The sequence below is a fragment of the Nannobrachium achirus genome (genome assembly GCF_963921795.1).
Source record: "Nannobrachium achirus genome assembly, chromosome: 8".
In the NCBI taxonomy this organism is placed as follows: domain Eukaryota; kingdom Metazoa; phylum Chordata; class Actinopteri; order Myctophiformes; family Myctophidae; genus Nannobrachium; species Nannobrachium achirus.
In genome coordinates, this window is record NC_137817.1 from 40032471 (window position 1) to 40059113 (window position 26643).

At 43.7% G+C, this 26643-nt stretch overlaps 1 protein-coding gene across 2 annotated transcripts in view; it reads right to left on the reverse strand.

The window, feature by feature from the left end:
* The window catches only part of bcas3 (BCAS3 microtubule associated cell migration factor), a 417558-nt gene that overhangs the window by 370714 nt on the left and 20201 nt on the right, over positions 1–26643 (reverse strand). For both annotated transcript variants that reach the window (XM_080732380.1, XM_080732379.1), the window contains exons 7-9: positions 21158–21230; positions 1940–2047; positions 1656–1732 (exon numbers count right to left, since the gene is read on the reverse strand). In XM_080732380.1, the coding sequence (XP_080588506.1) occupies positions 1656–1732; positions 1940–2047; positions 21158–21230 (258 nt within the window). The remainder of the gene's footprint in view (positions 1–1655; positions 1733–1939; positions 2048–21157; positions 21231–26643) is intronic.

Sequence of the window (26643 nt, forward strand, 5' to 3'; positions counted from 1 at the left end):
TGCGAGGATATTCAGTCAGTGTGTGTGTGTGTGTGTGTGTGTGTGTGTGTGTGTGTGTGTGTACGCATACAGTATATAAATGGTCTCTGTCGGGTAGAAACATATGTGTACACACACACACACACACACACACACACACACACACACACACACACACACACACACACACACACACACACACACACACACACACACACACACACACACACACACACACACACACACACACACACACACACACACTAAAGAGACTGGCTGTGAAATCAAGATGAATAGAAATAGAAAATGGGGCGAGTGGGCGTTGGGGTGCTGCAGACCCACGTCAGAGTGGAGCCCCCTTGACTGTGAAGCAACAACATGGACGAGCCCAAAGCGATCATAAAAAACCCAACTAAAAACACACCACCATTCGTCCACTGTACTGTCCTCGGCCAACAATGACAATATGTCTCGTAAAAAAAAAGAAAAGAAAGAAATGCTACACACATCACAGGGCCCCTTTTGTTTACTGCTCCTTAACCGCCCCAAAAAGACCAAACGTCTTTAGAAGGAGGAAGCGCCGGCATTGAGAAACGATTAATAACTATTGAGCCTGTTTAGCTTCCTGTGGCCCAGACACCGATAGGGAAGCCAGGCAGACGACGAGAGGACACATTAAAACCCGTCCTAATGGCGGTTTACTTTCAGCCAATGGCTTAAGTGGACAGCAATGGCCTTGTAATGTAGTCTGGCTGTTTCACGACCTCGCTGACGACACATGGCAGGTAGAGCCCCGGAAGAGCCCTGGTAAACAGGGTTTACTGTTGGTTTTTTTGTCCTGTCGGCTTTTAAACAGACGCTCTTGCATGATGTTTGGATGAATACAGCTTAAGAGAAGGGCTGTATGACAAAGCCTGGATGGCTGGGTGGTGTATTAACCAGTGCTCTGGTTTGTGTTTGTTGTTTGTTTGGACTAAGCGATGAAAGCGTGACAGAAACACTGGGCATGTTTGGCAGAGTTAGTCCTGATTGGGTTTAGGGAAGAAGAAAAAAAGGAGAGCAGTTAAATGACAACTCTCCTCAGTGTCTGTGTGTGTGTGTGTGTGTGTGTGTGTGTGTGTGTGTGTGTGTGTGTGTGTGTGTGTGTGTGTGTGTGTGTGTGTGTGTGTGTGTGCGTGCGTGCGTGCATGTGTGTGTGTGTGCTACCGACGCCACTGATTTAATCTCCGCAGGGAACATAAGTGCAACAGTCTCTATAAAAATGTGATTTACTGTAAAATACTTGGTGTAGCGTTTCACTGAAATGATGTGGACCTCCGTCTGACCATTTGATCTGCTTTCTAATAAATCAGCAGGGAAATGTGCCTCTTCCCCACGTCAATAGAGATGAATGCTCCCTGATTCCTACAGTCTATATCACGTAATCTCTTATTTGTAGTGTTCCGATAATCACCCTGAAGTGTCATTCCCACCGGGCAAGATAAAGATATCGCTTTAACAATCGTTCTCAACTCAAGTGGGTGTTAGCGTTCACACCACAACGATTATGCCAACATAATTGATGTAAACGCCAACATTATCGTTATAGTTATCTTTATCGTGCGGGGTGGGAAAGTCTCATAAAACACAGATGCTCGTTTCCTCATGTCATGTTCAAAACATTCACAGCGTCTTACTTGTAACAAAGAATTTCTTGGTGAAAGTGCAGCTGTCAAACGCTGCAATCTTCTCCTGAAGGCTCACGACTAGGACCCTGCAAAATGAAGAAAGAAGCGGTAAGAGACGTTAAAATGAACATCCAAGAACAGAATGTTAACTCATTTTGGACAGCAATTGATTTTTTTGAACAATTTACTTTACTGAACAATGAATGGCTTTTACAGAGAAGACCCTCCTGCAAAAATCATCAGATATAATAAAGTGATGAATACAATATGTTAAGGCGTGTATATAGACATACTGTTTGTTGCAGTGCAGGTCATAGATGGGTGTCTTGAACTGGATGGATTTAACCATCTCTCCTGTCCGTAGAGAATAGAGGTCGGCACAACAGTATGGGGGGCTTGTCCTAGAAACAAACAGACAAACACACACATAAACAAATTAACCACTTAAGCCATTTAGAGTACTTCGTTGTACGACAAAAGTATAACATTTCATGCTTTGACATTCTTTGAAAGTGTTTGTCTTCTATGACATGCCCAAACTAAATATGGTCACAAAGTGGTTAATCATCCAACTGTAGAATGCAAACCTGCACAGAACTCTCTTATAAAGATGGAAAGAAATGGATAATGGGTTGCCATCGATGGAACTGACTGCGCAGTGCAGTGCGCACGCGCACACACACAAAAACGCCCACAAAAACAGACTCATGCACAGATTACACACACACACACACACACACACACACACACACACACACACACACACACACACACACACACACACACACACACACACACACACACACACACACACACACACACACACACACACACACACACACACACACACACACACACACACACACACACACACACACACACACACAGAGAGAGTGGTGGCTGCGTGTGAACATTGTATCGCACATTAAACACAGTTTCTGGGCATGGCGGCGGCCCCTGGAGGTTTAACACAGTATTTGTTTCCACCCTGTCTCACTGCGGAGGCTCCACAATGAAAGCCAGTGGAGTGCGGGGGTAAAAGGGGAAATGCTTTGTCATGTAACACACACATTTACTGGAGGCCTTTCTATCAACACACTCCATCCAACAGCAGGCAGTGGCTGCTGGCAAGAGGAAATTCAGACATAAATCCTCATCAAGAACCCCCTCCCCACCCACCCACCCCCCCAACTCAAGCCCTCAAACACACACACACACACACACACACACACACACACACATCACCCCTTACAGGGATGTCGAACCAAATTCTGGGCCCTGGGTACAAGGATTCACTGCGTGACCCCCATGTGTATTCTTCATTTAGACTGGGAACACATTGTTACGCATTATTTTGGGCTTTAACTATTGAAAAATAGCAGATATACAAGCTCACAGCGCGGCACCGAGTGTCACGCTGTGAGCTTGTAGATCTGCTATTTTTTTTTAAAATCGTGAAAAGTCTTTGAATTATTTCAAATCCTTCTGAGGTTTTTAGAAAAAAATAGGTTTCTTCTATGTCAGTGGTGCTCAAACTGTTTCATGTGAAGGACCCCCAAAATGATATGTATTTGGCCATGGACCCCCATCTCAAAATATTTAGTTCCAGGGACCCCCCATGAAGCTCAAAATTTGAGTTACAAATTTTCATGACTTTTCAAAAATGGCAGATCTGCAAGCTCGCAGTGAGCTTGTATATCTGCTATTTTTCAATGGCTAAAGTATAAAATAATATAAGGCCCCCTCCACCTTGCTTGGGCCCTACTAACTCAGTCCCACTTTTCCCCCCCTTGTGACGCCCCTGATCCCTTAAAAGCTGCCACTCTTTCTATCTTCTTCCTCTCTCTCCCTCTCTCCCTCCTTCTCCCCATCGGCCTTGGCGGAGCCCGCGGGGTCGCGTTGGCCCGAGGATACAAGGGGTTGTAATGTGCTGTTAGTTTTGTTTCTTGAGCCACAGAACTGTGTGCTTTTCAGCAGCCTATTTACTGTGCTGGTACATATTCAGGGCAGTTACACGCCTCATCGGTCCCAGCATGTAAAAGTCTCTGGCGTAACGGGAGACCCTGGCCGGACCTCAGGCCGCTGAGATGAGGTCACGGCATGTTTCTGCCGCGCAGGTTAAGACAATAGCTAAGTCTAATGTGGGAATGCGTCATTTGACGGCGAGGTATTTGCAACTCGACCACATGAAACCTAGCATCCCCATTCTGGGCATGCCTTAAAGGAGTAGTTCACCCCCAAAATGACTTTTTTTTCTATTGATTACTCACACCATGGAGAGTTCAATAATATTTTTTGTTGTAATGCGAATGCATTTCAGCATTTGGGTCCCCATCCGGAATCAATGGGGGTAAATTTACTATAATCACATTTTTGTCTTAGGAATGCGATGAATACAAAAAGATATTATTGAACTCAAATCTCCATGGCGTGAGTAATCAATAGAAACATTTTCATTTTGGGGGTGAACTACTCCTTTAGTAATTGAACAATTGCAAAAATAGCAGATCTATAAGCTCACATCACGTTGCGACACGTTGTGAGCTTGCAGTTTTGGCAAAGAGATTTTGAGCTATATACATTTTAAAATACTTCAAATAGCCAATCTACATCGACACGTTGTGAGCTTGTAGATCAGCAATTTTCAAAATAGTAAAAAAAGGCAAAGAAGTTTAGGGATAATGGGTAAGGCATGGACGAAAATAGGGCCCTTTGTGTAGAGGGGGACAGAGGAGGACCAAGTATAGAGCCCGGGGGGACACCAGTTAATGAAATATAGGGCTTTAGTGTGCTATAATTAGTGAAAATAGCCAATCTGCAATATCACAATGCATCGCAAAGCAACACGTCGCAATAGTGTGTTTTCGCTATTTTGAAAATGTCAAAATGTTTTGCCTACGATGACAAGCACCAGTTAGGTGATTAATGATATAATTGTGTTGCATCGTAACAGAATTTCAGCCAGACAGTGACGCACCAGTGTCGATTCTATTGATCGCTGAAGGGTTACGAGTCCAGTCAGGAGTTGGGGTGGTGGTGGCGGGGGTGGGGGGGTGTCTATTGAGGACTGGATCAATGGGGAAATCCCCTTTCTGGCAGACTACAACCAGTGCCAGACAACCATTATGGACTAACAAGGTTAAGTAGTAGTCAGTTATTGCCAAGTCACCGGGCCCAAATGTGGACATTATTCAAATGACCGGCTCATAGCGGGGGCAGACGTCCAGCCCATTACACGGAGTCGGATGACCTCAGTCATGTCGAATATTCCTGCTGACCGGCGCCAGGGGCGTCGCACCAAATTCTGGGCCCTGGGTACAAGGATTCACTGCGGGGCCCCTGTGCTTTAACTATTGAAAAATAGCAGATATACAAGCTCACAGCGCGGCACCGAGTGCCGCGCTGCGAGCTTGTAGATCTGCTATTTTTGAAAAAATCATGAAAATCTTTGAATATATATATTTTTTTTTTGAAAAACCTATGTTTCTATGTCAGTGGAGCTCAAAACCTTTTCATGTGAAGGACCCCCAAAATGGTATGTATTTGGCTACGGAACCCCATCTCAAAATATTGAGTTCCAGGGACCCCCCAGAAGCAAAATTTGAGTTACAAATGTTACACATATTCAAAGATTTGCACACATTTTCACGACTTTTCACGAGTGCCGCGCTGCGAGCTTGTAGATCTGTTATTTTTCAATAGCTAAAGTATAAAATAATTAAGGCCCCTCCACCACCTTGGGCCCTAGTAACTCAGTCCCACTTTCCTACCCCTTGTGACGCCCCTGACCGGCGCTGCACCCAGCGTCCGTCTGTCTTCCAAATCAGCACCGTCGCTCCTTTTGCTCCTTTATGGTGGAAAGAGATCTGCTTCTCCCATCCAGGGAGCACACTCTGACAGACACTCACGCTGGGTGAAATACCGCCGGGCCAAACAGTCGAGAAAATTGCCCTTTTTTCAAAATATGCACATATCAGAGTATCAGAGAGCGGCCAAGACATCTTAAACCGGCCGCAAATTGTCAGGAACATGGAAGCACTTAGGGGGGGGGGGCACTTGGCCATGTGCTGCTCCACAGCCAGTGAAGGGTTTTAATTTGCCCTAATTCTTCCAATGAGCGAAGCTCTGAGTGGAGCCGATGATAGAGAAGCCAGTCTGTCTGCGCTGCTTTTTCACCCCTTTATTCTCATCCTTCCTTTTTCTTCGCCGCCTCTGCTCTCCTCTCATTCGACATGGTCCTCGTGTGTCTGCGTTGGTGTTCGCCGTGCCATATATAGGACCCGGCCTTTTCTCTTCCCTTGACAGCAAACGCCAAACAATATTAGCGTCTGCAGACCGGTCCTGTTGGGGCGCCAGGTTGTGTGTGCTGGCTCAGGAGGTGCCCGCAGAACATGGACTGGGCAAACAAGCCAGGGGAAAGCCCTCGTGAGGATGCAGACCTCGGGGAGAAGTGTGCACCCTCACAGAAACATCTAGTGTAGTGTTTGACTGTAGTGTTTGACTACTGAGGCCAGACACAAAGTCCTTAAGACTCCTTATAGTTGCATGAATAGTGAAAGACCATCTACCATAGAACTTCTGGCCCCTACCTAAAATAATCTGACTTCAACAGAATTCCATGAACAACTGCCTATAAACTCTCTAGGCACACTGTCCAAGTGTTAGCTATACTTTGATCCTGCTAAGGCCTGTGTGTAAGTGCTGAGTGAAAGCGTGTGTGTGCGTGTGCGTGTGCGTGTGTGTGTGTGTGTGTGTGTGTGCGTGTGTGTAATCAGACGCTGGGTGGGGATTAGCGTGTGCGTGTAAGGAGCTGCAGCATTCACAGCAGACACCACAGACATGAGCACGGCTCCGCACACCCACTGACACAGCCAAGACTATCAGCCAACACTCTGCGCACACACACACACACGCACGCACGCACGCACGCACGCACGCATTAGTTAAAATCATAGACTGGACTTTGACAGCTGACACATGATTCATTGTCTGTAACACAGAGATAAACAGACAGAAACAGAAACACCCTCCCAAAGCCACATGAACCAAATGATGCATCATCATACACGTTTGCAACACTGTCTCTCTCTCTGTGTGTGTGTGTGTGTGTGTGTGTGTGTGTGTGTGTGTGTGTGTGTGTGTGTGTGTGTGTGTGTGTGTGTGTGTGTGTGTGTGTGTGTGTGTGTTTGTGCAGACACTCATACTGAACGAGGCTCTGGCTGTTGGAGAGTGTTTCCCAAGCCAGCGGCCGGACAGTCTGCTGTAGTAGCGGCGCCATGGGAGCCCTCAGATCTCAGACCAGCCAGAGAAATAAAACATTGTCCCAGCCATGTCTGTGTGTGTGTGTCTGTGTGTGTGTGTGTCTGTAAGTGTGTGTGTCTGTATGTGTGCATATGCGTGACACTGCTTGCGTGTCAGCGCGAGTGCATTCCTCCCTTCAGTCCCTGTGAGCGCGAGCTGGAGAAGATAAAAGAGGTGCCACATTAAAAAGTTTTGAACAAGCCCGATTCAGTTTTCCATCATAGCGGGCTGGTCTTTGACGGCAGGCGTCTCGAGAGGACCTCACACTACGACTGTGCTGGGCTTTCCCGTGCACGGCGGGGCACGGCACCCATTACCAGCAGCCTGAGTACGGGAATTAAGATTAATACAAAAATTTCACTTGACGATAACTTGCTTTCAGGCGGCTGCATCATTGATTTCGGCATTATCAGAGTCCGATCAATCCAATTCCGAGCTCCATCAGAAGGAGGAGGCCTCTCCAATTGATTCAAGGGACAATGATAACCCGCTATTATAGAATCAGAATGGCACTGGGGTTCAATTGTTTTGCTTTCGCAGTATTTTAACAAATGACCCGCTTCTAATGGAGGCAGTGCGAGGTCAGCCGTAATAAGATTTCCTGAAGCCGGCAAGGCAGGGCGTAGGTTGAAAGCAAGGCTAAATCACAATTATCATTATGGATCATGGAGGGATGTCAGTCCTTGCACATGTTAAGGTGACGCCGCGCGCCATTCTCCAGCTCAGTAATAGGACCGTTACGATGGCCCTATTACATCAATGTGTCAATTACTATTACTCAAACTGACCCTTGGGTCTGAATGGATGCACAGGGAAGGAGAGGGAGTCGGAGAAGAGGGGAGCGGGGCTCGGCTCGGTCACTTCCGTTGGCAGGACAAAGATGCTACAGAGGAAATTCAAGAGAAAATGGAGAAAAATTTCCTGCCACTTACTGGTCACAAAAAAAAGCGAAGTTTTAACTCTGAGATTGTACAAATGTACCCAAAATGGATCCGTCCGTAAAGGCTCATTGTACATTCCCGAGTTACTAAAGGAAAGGATTTACTAGGGATGCCTGAGAGAAAATGTGTCTGATAGACCATCAATTGAATGATCAAATCGATTGATTACATTAGTATTATTGCTTGACAATGTATACTGAGGTGATCGTTATAAGCATTCATTAACAGTTAATACGTCACTTTTGCGCAGTACAGGTGGCGGTATCAGTGCTGTCCGTTATCTCCAAATTTGGGAACTGTATAGTATCAGTGATGTCAGCATGCGTGTAGATCAGACAGACATCGGACAGACAGACAGACTTCGGTATTGTATATTCCCCTGCAAAACGCCCAGGAATACTAGTAAGACACCTCAGGGTGAACTGCGACCTCAGGGTGACATGCGACCTCGCCCGCGCCAATTCTTGGCCATCTGGCCAGTGATGTATATGGGACCAGTTACTCATATATGGAGACCCCTTCATGATAGTTATGTTAGTTGGTGAGTTAGGGCCTTGGTTTGATGCCTGTGGATCTCCATATATGGGCATAAGGGGGTACCCTAACATTCTCATTTTCGGCCTGGGATTTATGACATCAGAAATCTCCATGTATGGGCATAAAAGGTTGTTTTCTTTTTCTGGGAATGACCATATATGGACTTTTATACCCTGAGCAATCTCGTAGCTCCTTAATAATGTCCTTAATATTGGGCGAGGTCGCGCCAATTCTTGGCCATCTGGCCAGTGATGTATATGGGACCAGTTACTCATATATGGAGACCCCTTCATGACAGTTATGTTATGTCAAAACATGCCCATATATGGATATTACCAAATATGAGCATTGAGCATGTCCTTAATATTGATAACATAATATCCTTAATAATGTTCTTAATATTGACAATATAGGAATCTCCATATATGGGCATAAAACGTAGGGCCTTGGTTTGATGCCTGTGGATCTCAGAGGAGTAGTTCTGCCGATTTAAAATGACTCCAATACGGAACTAAAACTTCCTATGATTGGCCGCTAGTTGCGCTGTTTTCCCCCCCGGCCGATCGCAAAAAGAATTGCCCTCCATTGGATCCCATTCATTTTCCCCTTTCGTTTTCTAACCTTAATTAACATTTTCATGAATACTGTATGGTTCCTATCGCTAGTTAAAAATTGCCTTTCAATCACCATCATATTCGTTTTGTCGAAATGTGGTCCAATGTATTTTAAATAAATGATAAAGTTGCGGGGGGGGGGGGGGGGGGGGGGGGCGTGGCCAACTAAACTGATACCAGCCGGCTGTGTTCTTCTTCGTGTGCTGTATTTCGGGAGGCTCCGACCACATTCTCCCATGTATCCCTGCGTTGCACGTGACCGTTGGCAGCCAATAGCATCTCTGATGCCTTTACAATTCTATGATGGCGACACCCATTCCAAGGGGTAGAAAGGGCCATTTGCGCTGCATAGAAACCAATGGCTTCGCTTCGTCCATATTTTTCTACAGTCTATGGTGGATCTCCATATATGGGCATAAGGGGGTACCCTAACATTCTCATTTTCGGCCTCCATTTTCTGTACAATGTCACGTGACATCCCTTTTATGCCCATATATGAGTCATTCTGTAATCTGTACCACATCACTGTAATCAACTTTCGCTTTGCCATGCAATAAACTTCAGAGCAGTGATGTGGCACAGAGTGACAGTGAGTCACAGTGATGTGTTAGAGAATGACTCATATATGGGCATAAAAGTGATGTCACGTGACATCACTTCCTGAACTGAAAAACATGTGACATCACACTGACATCACTTCCTGTACAGACAGACAAGCGACGAGGTTTTTCAGGGTAATTGCGACCTTTGGTCGCAATTAAACATCTATAGCGAATAGCAACATTACGAACATTAATTTGCAACCTTGTAATGTTCACCCTTTTACATGTTTGTATATCTTGAAAAATGTTATAAAAAGAACATAACGTAAAAAAGTCAGTAACCCAAATAAGCAGTGGAATGTCAACTAAGTGACGTCTCATTCAATAACTATATTCCTCAATAAAACTCGTGGGAATACAAGAGTGTGGCCAACCAACCAACCAACCAACCAAACCGATTCCATAGTATTTAATCGGATGGGGGACAAAAACATAGCTCTGGGGGAAATAAATTACAGGCTTGCCTCTATTATGATATGAATAACACATACAAGATGATGTTTTATGAGGCGAAAGAGGGAATCCTTGATCAAAGCAGATGTCACCAAACGCATGCTGGTGAGGGCATGGCGACTATGACCTCAAATGGAAAGACTAATCGCGACAAATTAAAATCAGTTAAGACCTGACTCTGTTCAACTTTACAACAGTTCAAACACAGACTTTCCTCATGCTAAATGACTGTGCTAATTACAAGGTCCTCTGCTGTAAAGTAACCAGAGTGCGCACCTGTTAAATTCATCAGCATTTAGTTTGGACGAGTGCTGCTGTAAAACATAGACTCGAGTATATGGGTCACTTTACCATCCGGCTCTGCCACTGTGCTGGACCGAACCAGATTTTAAAAACCAACCAACAACTTAATGTTTTATGTGACTTTTACAACCGGGTGAGAGTCTTAATTTTAGCAACACAGCCGTTTACAATGGTCATTAAGGCCCATTATGGAAAGCGCATGCCATATTATCATGCCATTATCATCAGTCTCGTCTGTCTGTGCACTTCCTCTCTGACGAACCCATCCTGACATCTGTTATTTTAGCTTTCACAACGCTGGCCTTGCACTTCTTTCACGGACAGTTTGCCTCCCTCCCCTTGACAAAGTCTGAACGCTTTTAATCCTGCACACATCCCTTTTTTTTTACGAACAAGAAGCGAACCGATGGATGGAAACCACACAGCTTCATGTGGTTGGAGATGGAGAGGGAGATGGAGGCCGAGACGGAGCGCCAGGGAGGGAATTAAAAAAGCAGGGCAAATAAATTCATTTACAAGAGGGGGAGACGTCATCACGTTTCCGACTGGTGCAAGGTTTTACAAGATCCCCGAATACGAATTACAATTACATGCTATGGAGAAGTAAAACAAATACAGGCTGGGCCTTGGAACTCCCAGCTGGCTTTGACCAAAGACGGGACACCGGTGCCCAAACTGGGGATACCGCCTCGGACCGCCAACTGCAGCCATCGATCAATGAGTGGCATTCATTGCAGTGTGTTTATTGGGCACCGCTGGCCTCCGATAAATGACGTTTCCACCCATGAGAGAGTGTCAGCGTAGAGTGGGTTACTGTTTTGAGTATGAGGATAATCTATTGATCTACAAGCACCAGCTTAGCTTGCTTTATGTATAGAACCGCTACTGCTAATGATGTACACACACGATTACATTATAGACCAACAAAACCTTTGAGTCATTTATATCTATATCTTAAGTATATAAGTACCCCCCCCACACTCATATGTATGTGTGTATGTGTGTGTATATATATATATATATATATATATATATACACAGCATACTGTATATACAGTATATATTTACACACACAGATACACGCTGTATATGCATACATAGTGGTAAGCAGTGATGTATTGGTCGTGTTGTCCCGAATGCCGTCCCGAATCTTTTTTGAGCAGGAGCACGCACATGCATCAAGGTAAAACAACCCTTAAAGGAGTAGTTCACCCCCAAAATGACTTTTTTTCTATTGATTACTCATGCCATGGAGACTTGAGTTCAATAAAAAAATTTGGATTTGTCGCATTGTCCCTAAGGAAAAGAAATGTGATTATAGTAAATTTACCCCCATAGATTCTGGATGGAGAACCAAATGCATGGCACTGGATGGGGAAACCGTCAGGGTGAATTTACTATAATCAATTTTTTGTCTTAGGAATGCGAGCAAATACCAAAAAATATTATTGAACTCAATTCTCTACGGCGTGAGTAATCAATAGAAACATTTTCATTTTGAGGGCGAACTACTCCTTTACCTTTACACCTCAACAACTTTTACAAAAGCTGTAGTGTCTCACAGCAGCAGCATTGACACAGGAACGAGCCTGGATGCATATCAGTGGTCTGCTAACTCCAGTTAGAGTAGGTGTTAAGCGACGTGCAAAAACAGCGTCCCCTCCAAACACTAAATCACCAATACAACACTGCTGGCACGGTGAGTGTTCACAACCAAAACACTGATTTGCAACATTGACAAGAACTTCTTTGCTCTTAAATTATATCTCCAAAAAAATCTCCTTCCTCCCTCTTTTTAATCTCCCTCCCCTCTTTGTCGCCTCCTCTTCTCCAGCCCAGCGCACACACACACACACACACACACACACACACACACACACACACACACACACACACACACACACACACACACACACACACACACACACACACACACACACACACACACACACACACACACACACACACACACACACACACACACACACACACACCAAACGCTGACCACATCAGAGGGTGCTGGGGGCCTGAAGGGGGCCACAGTGATTCTGGCACGCCGCGGGCATTAGCGGGAAAGTAATTAGGGTAAAAAGTTCAACCGCAGCTCCGTGTCTGCAGCACTGCCAGAAATACATTTCCTCTTCCATTCAGTACCATACCTTCCATAGCCAGCATATTGGAAACACATTGCCCCCCCTGTGTGTGTGTGTGTGTGTGTGTGTGTGTGTGTGTGTGTGTGTGTGTGTGTGTGTGTGTGTGTGGATTCTTTACTCATTCTTAAGTGTTTATGGCATCAAAACCTCATCCTACAATACCTAAGCAGGGGCAGTGCACAGTAGCAAACACACACACACACACACACACACACACACACACACACACACACACACACACACACACACACACACACACACACACACACACACACACACACACACACACACACACACACACACACACACACACACACACACACACACAGTGTCATTTTGATATGTTTACTTAAATGCCGCATGTGAAGATGAGAGTGTGTGGGGGCACAATAGAAAACAACATGCCACAGGAAAAGGGCAAAAAAATAAGGGTGCAACATTGGACATCTTCCAGCTATGATGATTTATGCATAACCAGTTCAACATTCTCCTTTTTCCTACGACAGCAGCGAAGTGCATATTAATATTCATTACCTTAACCATAGCTCGCATTAAATCCAATTTTAGCCAGCATAGCCTCCTGTGCCAATGTTCTGTCTGAGTTAAGTGGAAGCACTTGACACAAGAAACATCTGGTCAAGCAAGCGTTCTCTCCTCAGCTTTGACATCTCCGAGGCACAATAGTGTGATATTTCACAATGACAATATCGTACCCCAGTCCAGAAACAAGGGGGAGACAATGTTTAGATAAAGGATCTTTGTTAACAAAAAAAGAAAGAAAGAAAAAAAAAAGTCAGGCATTGAATGTAGGGCTTGGAGGCAAGGAAAAGGGATTTCTTAAGTGAAGTGATGCTCTAAAGTTCAACAACACTTTGTTGTCAACTTCACCCTGAGGCGGGATACAGTGATACAGTGGGATGGACACATCTATCTGATGGTCTCAAATATCAGGGCTATGCACGCTACTGTCAGGCACTGTGCGCTTGATCCTGTTCTATTGTGTTAAGACACAGAAATCAACATAATAAACTACATACCTGAGCGACTGGGTTAGAAATACACATAACATTATAATTGCATAACACTCTTTTATTATGGATGCATATGCATTACACTGCATCATTGTATAAAGTTTCCTATTACTTATAATCATTTCAAATTATCCATATCATTTGACAACTCAAACTATCCCTATGGTCTATTGGAGATAATTGAAAACACAGTCACAGATACTTCTCCTCCTGTCATACCTGACTGTCATCTTCAAAAAAAGTATGGATGGAAAACTGCTTTGCGACTCTTCAAAAGCAGACTTAAAAGAGCAAGGGAGGTCTTCCTATCCGGGGAGACCTTGAGTTATATGGCCCCCTCTAGCCTGCACCAAAAGGAACCAGAGCAGATCTAAGCGGCGACCTGCACCTGTGTATTCTCTCAGGGAACCCGGGGGGAAAAGAGGAATACGCGCCAGGACGACTGCGTGCATCCCTCCGGTCCATTTTTCACTCGTATGCACCGTAAAGGCTTCCTGGATGGGAGAATATGTTAGGAGGGGAGGAGGTATCGTGCAGCTCACGTCAAGCCTGGTATGGAATGTACAGTTTTCTTTTCTAGAGCGTTGGTTCCCAAACATTTTTTTATGGGTCACGATTAGGGATGGGACGATATGAAAATTTCATATCACGATTATTGTGACAAAAGAAATCACGATTTACGATATTATCGTGATAATCAAAATCCATTATCCTGGGGCGGAACATTTACCAAAAAATAGCTATTAGGCTATTTTTTGGCAAAGACATTTGAAAGAGTGAAAAAAAAGACTGTATATCAAGTACATATATTATAAGTACCTTTTAGCAATTATAGAGGGTTTAAATGGTAATGGATATGGATCTCGGCAAATAAAAGGTGAATTGATCACAGTGCATGACGGAGGACGACATTACGATATATTAAATCTCCACGATGCGATTATCGTGAGTGTTTTTTATCACAAGATGCGATTATCGTGAGTGTTTTTTTATCACAATAAATGATAATATCGCTTATCGTCCCATCCCTAGTCACGATTCGAGTAACAAATATAATTTTTTTTCCTAATATATAAATATTTCAAAATATATATATATTTTTTTTAAATATACATTTATACATTTTAAAACAGACATACAGACAAATCTAAGGAATTCCATAAATTAGAAAAAGTAATGAAAATAGACGCTCTACATGCTCACAAGGCGGCGCGAAGCCGTTTTGACTAGTGTGGGTCTCGGGCTAAAATGTTTTGGAATCGCTGTTCTAGAGAACTACTTGAGTACTTATTTAACTCGTTTCTGCTTAACTTGCAGCATTTCTTTTTACCCAGATATCAGAGGAAAAATTACAAGGGCACGAAAACTAGCGTAATCTCGATGAGGAAAGAAATTTTCAAAATCTTCTAAGACAATGATATATGAATGGCTTTGACCATGCGGGCCCCACAGTGTGGAATGGTAAGGGCTGTGGTAAAGGTCTGAAAAGTCATTACAAATCATTCAGCCTGTCGGACTGTGTTTATACGCACCACTTCCAGTACTACCGACTTTAATTTGACTTCCTATTTGAAGGGGGAAAACTGGCGAGGCAGAACACATTTTCGACAGACACAAAACAGACATGCAAGTCAAAATAAACGCCTCAGAATGAAGTCTGAAAACTGCCCTGCCTATGCAGTATGTATATATACACGTGTGTGTGTGTGTGTGTGTGTGTGTGTGTGTGTGTGTGTGGGCGCCCAAAAAAAGTTTAAGACCAGATTACAGCCATTCCCATTTCCACAGACGTGAATGACAAAAGATTCCAAGAATGATTTCCTCAAAACCCTTTTTTCAAAAGAGAACATGACATTCTCGCCCACAAATTGAAGACAAACCTCTCACTTTGAAGACCAGCAGGAAAAGATCATACCCCTGTCTACGCGTTGTCTTGCTGTGTGAGCCCCATGCTGGTTGCAAGCGGTGCGTGCAAGCATGCGCACACACACACACACGCGCACACACACACATTCGGTGAGACTGCACGAGGACACGTTTTTGAGTACAAAGAGTAAAAACATGTCTGAAGTCATCCAGATGTTTGTAACCCACAGAACCCCCAAGTGAGTCATTAATGCCAATTCAATCATTAGACGTAGCTTCCAGCTACGTCTAATGTCTAATGCCATATCTAGCCATATCTGCCCTACTGTATGTCCCTGTGTCATGGGCTTCTCTCTGTGACTGTGTAGCTTGTAGAGCCTGACCGATGCCAGACGTATGGGTCTGATGCAAATCCCAATTTTGGAGAGTCCAAGACCAACGATTACCGATGTTTTGAACGATATTTAGTCAAATCTGGAAATCAATTAAAAAATACAAACTTTATTTGATTAAAGTTTCATTATGTTCATTATAATGACATGCCCAAATAGAGACACCGGGTTCAGAGTCACGACAATGTTTCAAGGATTTTAAGAGTGTGACAAAAAGATCAGGGGTCTATTTTACACACATACCGACGTCGCCACAAAAAGTCAAATAATGTCTGATATATCGTCCAGTCCGATATATCAGTCATATATATGTGCAGCTGGAATGGCTACAGGGATCATGGTGTTACAGGGGGAAAGAGTACCATGGCCTTGTGCTGGTTTAAAAGCGTCACTTCTCCTAATCCCCTTAATCTGGTGGCTCTTTTTATTCAAACACTCTGTGATTTCCATTTAATACACTGTAAAAGGATGGGATACCTCAGCTCCACGCAGTTAACCTGTCGTGAAAATGCACCGAAAAGCAAAGGCTTAGCACCACAATAGGCTTTCGCAACTAAGCCGCTTCGAAAGTGTTGTATGGATTGAGAGGAATTTGTTGCTTGCGACACTGTAATTAATGACCAGGCATTAGGTGACAACGGAACTTAAAGCAGCTTTGTATAAAGACAATAAGGCACATGACATTATGTATACATTATGTATGTCGTACATGTATGTTTTTGGAGGGGTTTGCCTTTGTTCATTGTGGGTATTACTTCCTCCATTCTCTGGTCAATCTGGGGCAAAAAAAGGCTAGATATTCTATCACACAGTATGCTTGCATAATGGATGGAGGGCATATCAATGAGGATAATTAGTAGGCTACTGTGTGGAAATCCTTTTAAGAGTGTGTTGACTTTTGAGGCTCCAACCTGTACATCCCATTCAGTATTAACAGCATTATTTTAATGAAATAAACAATGTAACTACTTATTAAATTACTTATTAGGTTACACTACTATACTGTGTTGTTGGAAAACAAAAAGCAGACTTTAAATATATTGTAAGTATACAATATAATTAATGTAGAAAAATGATAACGTTTTCAAAATGTCTCATAATTTTAAAGATTTTAAAAGTGAAATTATATGCAAACCTAAAAATTCTAATCAAAATATATTTGAGGCATGAAATACAGACCTATAAAATGCTGGCATTATATTCTATGAAGTCAGACTTCTCAGAGTTATCTCAGAGATTGTAAAAATGAATGTCAGTAGTCACCACAGTAGTCATAATAAATAACTAATTGAGGGTGGTCACTTAATAAAACAGAGGTGAATCGGGGGTGACAGCCGCAAAACCGATTCCCAAAGATCAGACACAAGGCTGCTGATAGGCAGAGCCCTACAAGCGGGAGTATCTGAGGTCGTCATAGTGACCATGACATCAGCCCAGAGTCTCCATGTGCGTCGGCCGGAACCACCGCAATAACAAATCCAGTAGTAATCTCCACAGTGACAGAGGACTATATTGGTTCAAAGTAAAAAGACAGGACCACATCCTCTCAGCATCTGGAGATGTTGTGAGGGGAGGGAGGGGGGGGGGGGGGCTGGCTGGAGGTTGGAAATGTCAGGGTCTCCACTGACAGTTCCCTGCCTTCAATCCAATAGACTCGCTCCCAAACCCCGGAGAACAAAAACATGCTTCTTCTTCAGCACTGAACTTTTACCCTAGAAGTGTGTGTGCTCTGAAACGCCCACAAACGGTCCCATCGCCTCCGCCTTGCCCATATGATTTGCATTCATCTCACAAAGGGCAGCCTTAAAGCTGTGCAGAATTTTAATACCTGCGGACATAATTAAAACAAAAGAAAATAATAACAACAGTGGGTACGGGTAGGAAACGCAAATCCTTTCCAGATACGTGAGGAGACACACCGGGGCTTGCAATGGCACCAGCATTCTTTGCTAATTCCCAAAGCCTACTGGCACTGGTGCAGAGCGTGAAAGAGATGCATATGTAGCTTTGCTGTCAGGAAAATCACTGGATCCATACATTGTTTGGACTTAACGCATAATCCTTTCCATTGATAAAATTATGTTGAGTGTGCCTGGCTGGAAGTCCACAAGTACAGGGCTTCAGCGCACATGCTTTTTCCCCTTTCTGGTTTTCCTTTAATTTGCAAATCTTGTAATCTAAGCCTAGAGCTGACTGAACCAACTTCTAAACCAGCACGGCTGTAGCGGCCAAGACTCCAATCTGTTTTCCATTTAAGTGTCAGGACGGCATCCTTTTTGGTGGTTGACAAAAGCTGTTATTTCAAAATGATTATATGCTAAAAATTGTGTGAGGACCTTAGTAAGTTTATGAACCAGCCCAATGGAAAGTACTGCGCCGCACCCGGAGGCTTTTTTCCTCCCTGTGTTTGAATGTAGCGTTATTTACCAAACACTTGTGTAGGGGGAAGGCCCAGGCTGTGCCATTCAGCCAGAGGTCAGAGGCTTTCTGCTTTTCAACGCGGGGCATGTTTTCAGCATTAGCGCCGAGCACTGTGCCAAACCGTCAAGACCCTGCCTGTCTCTGTTTCACTGAGGACATAGCGAAAGCAGAGACAACGGCCACGCCACGGCGTCAGAGACAGCAGACCCTGGAAAACACACTGGAGGGGAAGGAAGGTGGTCTCCATCAAAGCCCAGCTGAAGACAGACTTCCTTATTTCATTTCCCGGGGAGGAAATATCAAGTTAAATTCTGTGCTGCTCTGGAAGAGGAGCAGAAGGAAAGGGAGCAGGGAAAGGAGGAGGCGGCGGTGGACGAGGAGGGAGAAGAAGGGAGGGTATGGGCTGGGTATGGAAGACAGACGCCTTTGGGATCCGTCTCTCTTTCTAGCAGGTCAGGAATGGCGTTCCCAATCCAGGCTCTGTGCCTCCCAGGGGACCGTGCATCTGTTTAATGTCCCCTCTTAGCCCCAGCATCTGTCCCTTCTTTCCCCCCCTTTCACACCAGCGCCACTAAAGCCTAATTTATACTTCGGCAAACAGCCATGATGTCGCTCAATGAAAATAACAGATTTCCTAAAAAAAATCTGTTTTCCAGCCCCAACGAAAAAATGCTTGATTTTCTACTGAAAAGCTTTTGCGTGAAAAAATGTGTGACAAAGTATGACTTAGGCTTAAAGCTCCATTGAGTCCATGTCTCTGCCCACTGGCTCAGATCCAGTTTGAGCGCGTGTGAAGGGTTCATATGCAGGTGAGGGCTGTCCTTTGATGCTTCTTGTTATGAGCCGAAAATTACAGGCCTTCACATGCACTGAGAATGTGCACCACATAGTCACTAAGAGTATGTACCCCCTGCTTTTGTACCCCCTGCTTTATTACTACTAAATGTCAAGATTATTGGACATTCCATTAGCACATAAGGGGTACTTTAGTTTGAATTGTCCCTTGGTTCTCCTACAAGCCGCCACGCACATCTTCGAGTCCACTGAAGAGATCCTACGCCTGAAACTACACCATGTTAGACCCACAGATGTCCTATGTCTCACCTGAAACCATGCCATGTAATGCTAAATTTAAACCAGTAGCGTCAGTGATGCCTACCGTTGCGTTATGCTGCTAAACGGGTGTGCATATGACATATGAAACAGCCATGTCGCTTTTATTTGAACGCCTAGTTCAAGCCTATTTCTGACCACAGCATGCTTCTGGTTGGCTGCCACTCTGCCTTGACATACTGCGGCAGCAAACTTTGCTGCTCCAATTTTTGCACCATACTCAATCAGTCGTGTGTTCTACTATGTTGTGCTATATACCGTATGTACTACGTAGTGTGGCCTGCAGACATTTTTCATCCATTGAAAACACAGTAGCATATCTCCACGACCACGCGGAGGTACTGTAGATCAGTGCTATTCAACTGGCAGCCCGGCTGAGCCCGCGGGCCAAATCCGTCCCGCCAATGAAGTTGGCGTAGCCCTCAGACGATTTTCATAAATATATACAGTATCCAGCATATATAGGGCTTTTGGAGAGAGAAATGAGACTCATCACTAATGTGATGTAGCAAGGCTAGGTTCTAAACAAGAAAGCAAGTTTATAGAAATTAAGCATTTAAGCATGAAAAGTATGCTACTTTTGCAATGTTGTGAAAATGTGGTAGAGCACTGTGTCAAGGTGTACATGATATCTGACAAAGCGGCCCCCTGAACAATTTAGTTGAATAGCCCTGCTGTAGATTCGGAGTGTGTGCTTTCCCTACTAGTAACATCCTACAACTACTGCTTAACCCTCTGGCTCAATGTCAAGCACTGAAGGCCAGTTCAGATCAAAGATTCACAACGACACAAAATGAAACTGCCGACTCCTTGCAAAAGAATATATTACACATCAAAGCAACGAACAAAAATGCAAAATTCTAAAGTTCTGCAATTTGACGTGTTACAGTATGTGTATGTGCTCTTGATTGCCATTGTGATTTGCCATGGAGACGACATCAGCAGATTTGAGACATTCTCGCTCCACCGCTGTAACTACCCTCACAATCTAAAACATTTTGTCTTGTTGCACATCTTTGATCTGAACTGGGCTTTAACACATTGCCAGTGAAGAGTAGACAAGGTCAAAGTTAATTTGAAGACTCCCGTCTAGGACAGCCTTCAGACATGTATCATGCAGGATATTTGGCTCAGATCTGAAGCCATTTGATTTGGTGTTAGGAACCCGTACAATGTGTGTGTGTGTGCGCGTGCGTGCGTGCGTGTGTATATATATATATATATATATATATATATAAGAATGATAATGGCTTTGAAGCAGAACATTGGGAGTCACGCATGCGTAGCATTGCTCCACAGTCACCTGCCATGTTGAGTATGATTCTGAGATCAACTATAATTAATAACTGACCAGAGGCCAGCAAAGAAATACAATGACCAGATGTAGCTGCTATTTAGTGAGTTGCAGGATATCAAAACTAACCACCAAATAAAAATAAATGCATATGACGTACATTACTTTGACTCCGTTACATAAATAATCAAACTTGGATTCTATAGTGCTAATGGACTCCATGACTCCAAAGAACAATACAAATTATGTCAATTTCCTTTAATGAGGGAATGCTCGGCTCTGCAGAAGCACTTTAGGTTCCACTTATGACCGCAAGTAAAGAAGGGTACTACTGTCACTCTCTGCAGCACATCACTTCCCCCGTCTCAGATATACCGTGAAGAAAGTCATCAACTGCTTACGATTACAACCACAATGACAGAAACACACTCTGAAGGGCCTGTTGACGCAGAGACTGATGTAGGCTGCACTGTGCACTGTGTGTACTCACCCAGAGGACCCCGTGCTCTTGCACACCCCCAGGAGAGGCCTCTTGTCAGCGAAGCTGTCCGTCTTCAGAGGACCTGAGTGGGAAGAAGAGCAGGGGGGAGGAGGGGGGGGAGATGAGAAACGGAACGATAGATCTGCACACAACAAAGAGGGGCATTCTTTAAAAAAGAGGCCAGCGCATGTGAGGCCTCTTGTGTCGCCAACCCACCCACTTCACTTTTAACAGGCAGCCCACTACCGCAGCAGGAAGCGTGTTGATTACATTACAACTACTGCCCTGTAATCAAATTATGGTCACGGAAATTTTTCAATGGATGGAGAAGATTTCAGTTTTTTCCCCCCTTCTCCAAAATCGGGCCTTATTTTTCCTATCAACGCTGAAGGCACACATCCTCGCCGGCCACAATATAATGTCAAGTCCACATGAAGACTTTAGAGGATCAAATGAAATTAGGATGCCAGTGTGTGAGACTTACAGAGAGGAAACTGGAGAAGTTAAAGGGAAAAAAGAATTGTTTGCTGCACGCAACCCCGTTCCCCCATGAAATGAAAAAAGAAAAAAACGTAGTGAAATCATAGGATCAAGGATGACATAAAAGACAATAGAGTGAAGACTAAATGAAATGAAAGAGAAGTAAATAGGGGATAAATCCCTTCAGAATGAAAAGGTTCCGTTTGATCTTTGGTTTTCGGGTGAAATTAACGGTATAGTAAAACCCTAGAGTGCATTATTCAAAATGAGTTAGGACCATGTTGCATCAAGTCGACGGAACTCAACTTATTTTCCCTAATCTTCTCATTCTTGATGACGGGATGGAGGGATGGGGGGAATGGGGCTTACATTGAAGAAGAAGACGTTAGCCTTCGGAGGCTTGTAATTTGAGGCTTGACAGTAATCAGCATGAGTTCCTGTGGTGTGGCGTGGGTGCAAATGTGCTGTCCCTCTACTGGCCCCGAGCATCACCCGGCATGTTGCTTTCTTCTGTCTTCATATTTCTGTCATCGGGCATCATTACCACGCACGATATTGAATCGTAATATAAATGTGATGGCTGCAACAGGAGACTTCGATTAAAGTAACACGTTTAGGAAAGTAAATGTTTTTCTGGGAAAGAGATGTGAGATCTTATGCCTGGTGAACTGCGGCATCATGTGTGCATTGCTACTGACATCCAAATGGACATAGTGCGTAGGGTTGAATGTTACAGTGAAGATGTGTGGGGACATGTTAATGTCGTTTATAGCAAAGCCAAGGACATTGAGGAGGACTTGCTTGGCTGTCATATATTTATTCCAGAGACGTTTTCACAATTAGGCAACTTGCATCAAGGCAACATTGACGTCATCTGCCCCGAGTGTAGCGTTACTCCTTGCTGACATCCACGGAATGACCACGAGTGCACGAGAAGACGACAGTCATTAGTTCAAAATCCCATGTCAAAGCTTGGTTTGTTGTCAAACAAGGCATCTGGGTGATGCCCCGCTTTCCGGAAGAGCTGAGGTTGCAAACTCCACAGAAGACGGATAAACGGATTTACTCCCTTTTGGAGAAACCACCACTTCCTCCTCTATTCTGGGAAGGAGCGACCCTGACTTATTATAATCAACACCTATTTACAGGACTTTCCAAATCCGCCCACCCACTGGCTCCCATCGGAGACAATTGCCCTTTTAACTGCTCGCCACAGTGCAACACTGTTTGCGCCCTGGCAGATTGCAATCAGTGTCCTCTCCTCCACTAGTACAATTCATTTTTATTTTCTGCCGAGAGAATCGCTCCCCTCATGTGTCGAGGGGGTGGGGGGTATCTGCTGCTTCTTATTACTGTAGTTTGCTTTCATCCGTTTCCAGGGCCCCTCTCAATGCTGTCATTGTGTGTTGTTGAGATCTGCCAAAGAACCGGAACATGAACAGAGAACAAAAAGCTGATTTTCTCACCAAAAAATGCCACATGCCAGCAGGGTGTTTTTTGGGTTGGTGGTGCATTTCACAGTACTGATTGATACCTGCAGTGACACCAAATTCAAACTTCATGCCTGGAGAGGAACTAATTAGCGGAACGAGGAAAATCCAATTGCATCGCGGCTTCAAGGATGTGAATGCTAGAGTTTTAGATTAAACCGTGTGTGAAAGACAGAGAGAGAGAGAGAGAGAGAGAGAGAGAGAGAGAGAGAGAGAGAGAGAGAGAGAGAGAGAGAGAGAAAGATACATGTGGTATAACATTTAAGTGGATAAACAAATTAGGCATGTTGTGTACACAGTAGAATCTCAAATGTTCATTTAAGTCTGCGAAATTAACCCTCAAGTATGAAACCCATGTTGCTCATATGCGCACAACACTAAACTGTCAAATACTTGACGGTGTCGAGAGCACATATTGTGTTTTTATAACGGCATGGCTTACCAGTGTCTCTGTGACGTCATGCGGTCAGTACTATGACATCACGGTCTATGACGTCAGTACTATGACATCAGACATCCACAGCGAAGTCACAGCGTAATTAGTGTGGTTGCCCTAATAGTGCAACCAGACTATAGTACTTGTCCAAGATATGGGCTTAATATTCAAGACATCAGGGATCTCCATATATGGGCATAAAAGGGACAAGGACTGACACAGAAATCTCCATATATGGCCATTCATGTATTAGTGAATACATTTTCCCCGTTGACATGAATGGGGAAAATTCTAATGGTAAGACGGAATTCATTTGCAAGTGTGACTCGCGTCACGGCAACCACACTTGCAATTTCCCAGAATTGCATCTTTCTAGTTAGACCCCATAATTGGACATAATGTCAGCCCATTACGACTTCCAGGACAAAATTAAAGTAAAATGTTTCACAAAGTAAAACACATGTGACAAATATTCAGGGATTTACTCCCTTGGCCCATTGGCAGTGTGCACAATCTGGCACTGATGGGTCCAGTGTTCTGTAAGTTTGGTCCCGAATGGACAGGCATTTTTTCTGTTTCTAAATATATTACCATGTGGTTGTTATGAATTGTATGCAATATTAGAGTGCCCATGTCTGGACGTCAAAGCCAAGAACCAGGGTCATAAAGACATTTTCCCATTCAAAAATCCCATTGATATTTTATTAATATAACATTGTTCCAAAAATACAGAAATTAGTTGAAGCATTTTACTCATATTTTTATACCAAGCATAAACTCATGCTTGATTTAACCAAAGAGGACAAAAATACAAGCCAGTCTAGAGTCTACAAATCACAGACTGTATCATGTACAGTCAGGTACATACATTGATTGATGTATTGATGTATTTACCTTGCTATTGTAAATTGCTCTGGATTAAGAGCATCTGCAAAATGCCTAAATTGAAAATTGTATCAAATATAACATAATGAATACAGAACCACCTCCTTAACACCTCCTTGTCCAGACTAATTTTTCTGGCGTTATTTATCTCTCATCTTTGTCAGCTCAATTTTAAAATGGGAACTTTCATAAACTCTCAAGAAAACCCATACCTCCACTTTTGTGTACCCGAGATATGCTTTCACAGATCTCACAATAGTTTCACAGAAATTCTAAGGTGCAACCAAATATGAAGAACCACAGGTGGGAATAATGTACTCATTCGTTTAAACTCCTAGATATATCTCTATCATTTTATTGAATCTTGACAGGACTCTGCGGTGACCCGAGTAGGAGATCTCAGGTCTTAACCCATTTAGGCCTAGGATTATTGACTGCTATAACTATTGAAAAATAGCAGATATACAAGCTCATGAGCTTGAAGATCTACTATTTTTGAAAAATCATGATTTTTCTTCGCAAGTCTTTGAATGTATCTATTTAAAAGCAAACATTTGTAACTCAAATATTTGCTTCTGGGGGGTCCCTGGAACAACATATTTTGAGATGGGGGTCCGTGGCTAAATACCTGTAATTTTGGGGGTCCTTGACAAGAAAAAGTTTGAGAACCACTGATTTAGAGGAAGGATTTAGAAGTCGGGTCAAAGATCGGGTCAAAGATATTGCACACATTTTCACGATTTTTCAAAAATAGCAGATCTACAAGCTCGCAGCGCGGCACTCGGTGCCGCGCTGTGAGCTTGTATATCTGCTATTTTTCTAAACTTAAAGCATACTATAATGGTTAAAGTGGTTAAAATCTAACGCGACTCGGGCGTTCCAGGTATTTGAGAGTTAAGAGCTGAGCTGATGTCAGCTGAATCCCGGTGGGAACGCAGCTTGCTGCTAACATGGGGGCTCCGTCTGCGTGGCTAATTCCTCACTGCCCCCCACCCCCTCCTCCTCCTCCTCTGTAAGCTCTGATTGAAAATGATTAGATAAAAACCTTGGCTATGTTTTTCACTGGGCTCTTTCTCTTCCTCGCCTAACCTTTAATAAATGCAATTACCCTTCGTAATACAATGGGACCAAGGAGCCAGTTATGATCATGGGGAGATAGAGGGAGGGAGGGATGGGCGGAGGTGGTGGTGGTGGTGGGCAGAGTGGGACGGGGGGGATAAGGGGGTGCAGGGGGAGGATGGCAGAAGAGCTCACTGCAGACAGGGTCCGAATTAGCCATCTCCGGATATGACGGAGATGAATTATTACATAATCGTCTAATCGCAATTATTTGACATAATCACAATTATTTTGGGATAATAGTCATAATCGTTTACATGTTGAATTTTTGTTATATGTTGTATATGTAAAAGAAATTGTGGAAATAGCAGATCTACAAGCTCACAAGTGAGCTTGTAGATCGATCGTCTATTTCCACTATCAATGTTCTTTTTAAAGTGTAAAGTTGTCAAATATGTCCTTCATTTCTTTGTATATTTAGGTTATGCGTCATATCTGCCATGTGCAACTTCAAAGCCTACAAGCCAAACAGAAATGTAATTGTCAACGACAAAAACACAATTAAACCGTTAATCGCAATTATTTGAGTGACAATTAATCATCATATAAAATGTCAATATCGTGACAGCCCTAGAGATGAACAGTGGGAGAGGCAGGAGTTTAAAGATGAGACGTTGAATTGGAGAAGTTAAATGTGTCAGGTTTCAGTTTAGTGTCTGAATGAAAGCGAAGCAGAAATAGCAGATAGCAGATCGGAGGAAGGGAGAGTGAGTGAGTGTTTCAGTGGAGTCTTGGCAGGACGAAGCTTCTTCACTTCAAGGCAGGCTGTGGCCAGCTGAGGCCTGGCCATCGCTAATGTTAAAAGACTGTCTTTAGCATCAGGATGAGAGAGCGCGCGCGCGGTGGAAAAGACGGCCTTGTGACTACAGAGAAACACAGAGTATGAAGTCTTTCATTTCTCTGTGATAGATCACCCCTCAAAAGAAAAAAAGGAAAAACACCCCAAAAAACCAGAACGGCATTAGCAACTAGCCACACAAAACGTAATTTTATGTGCTTGTCCTTGAATAGAGAACAAAAATGCGAGTTTGGTCTGACTTTTTTTTGTACTCCAGGGCAAGAAGATTCATGATTCAGATAAAAAA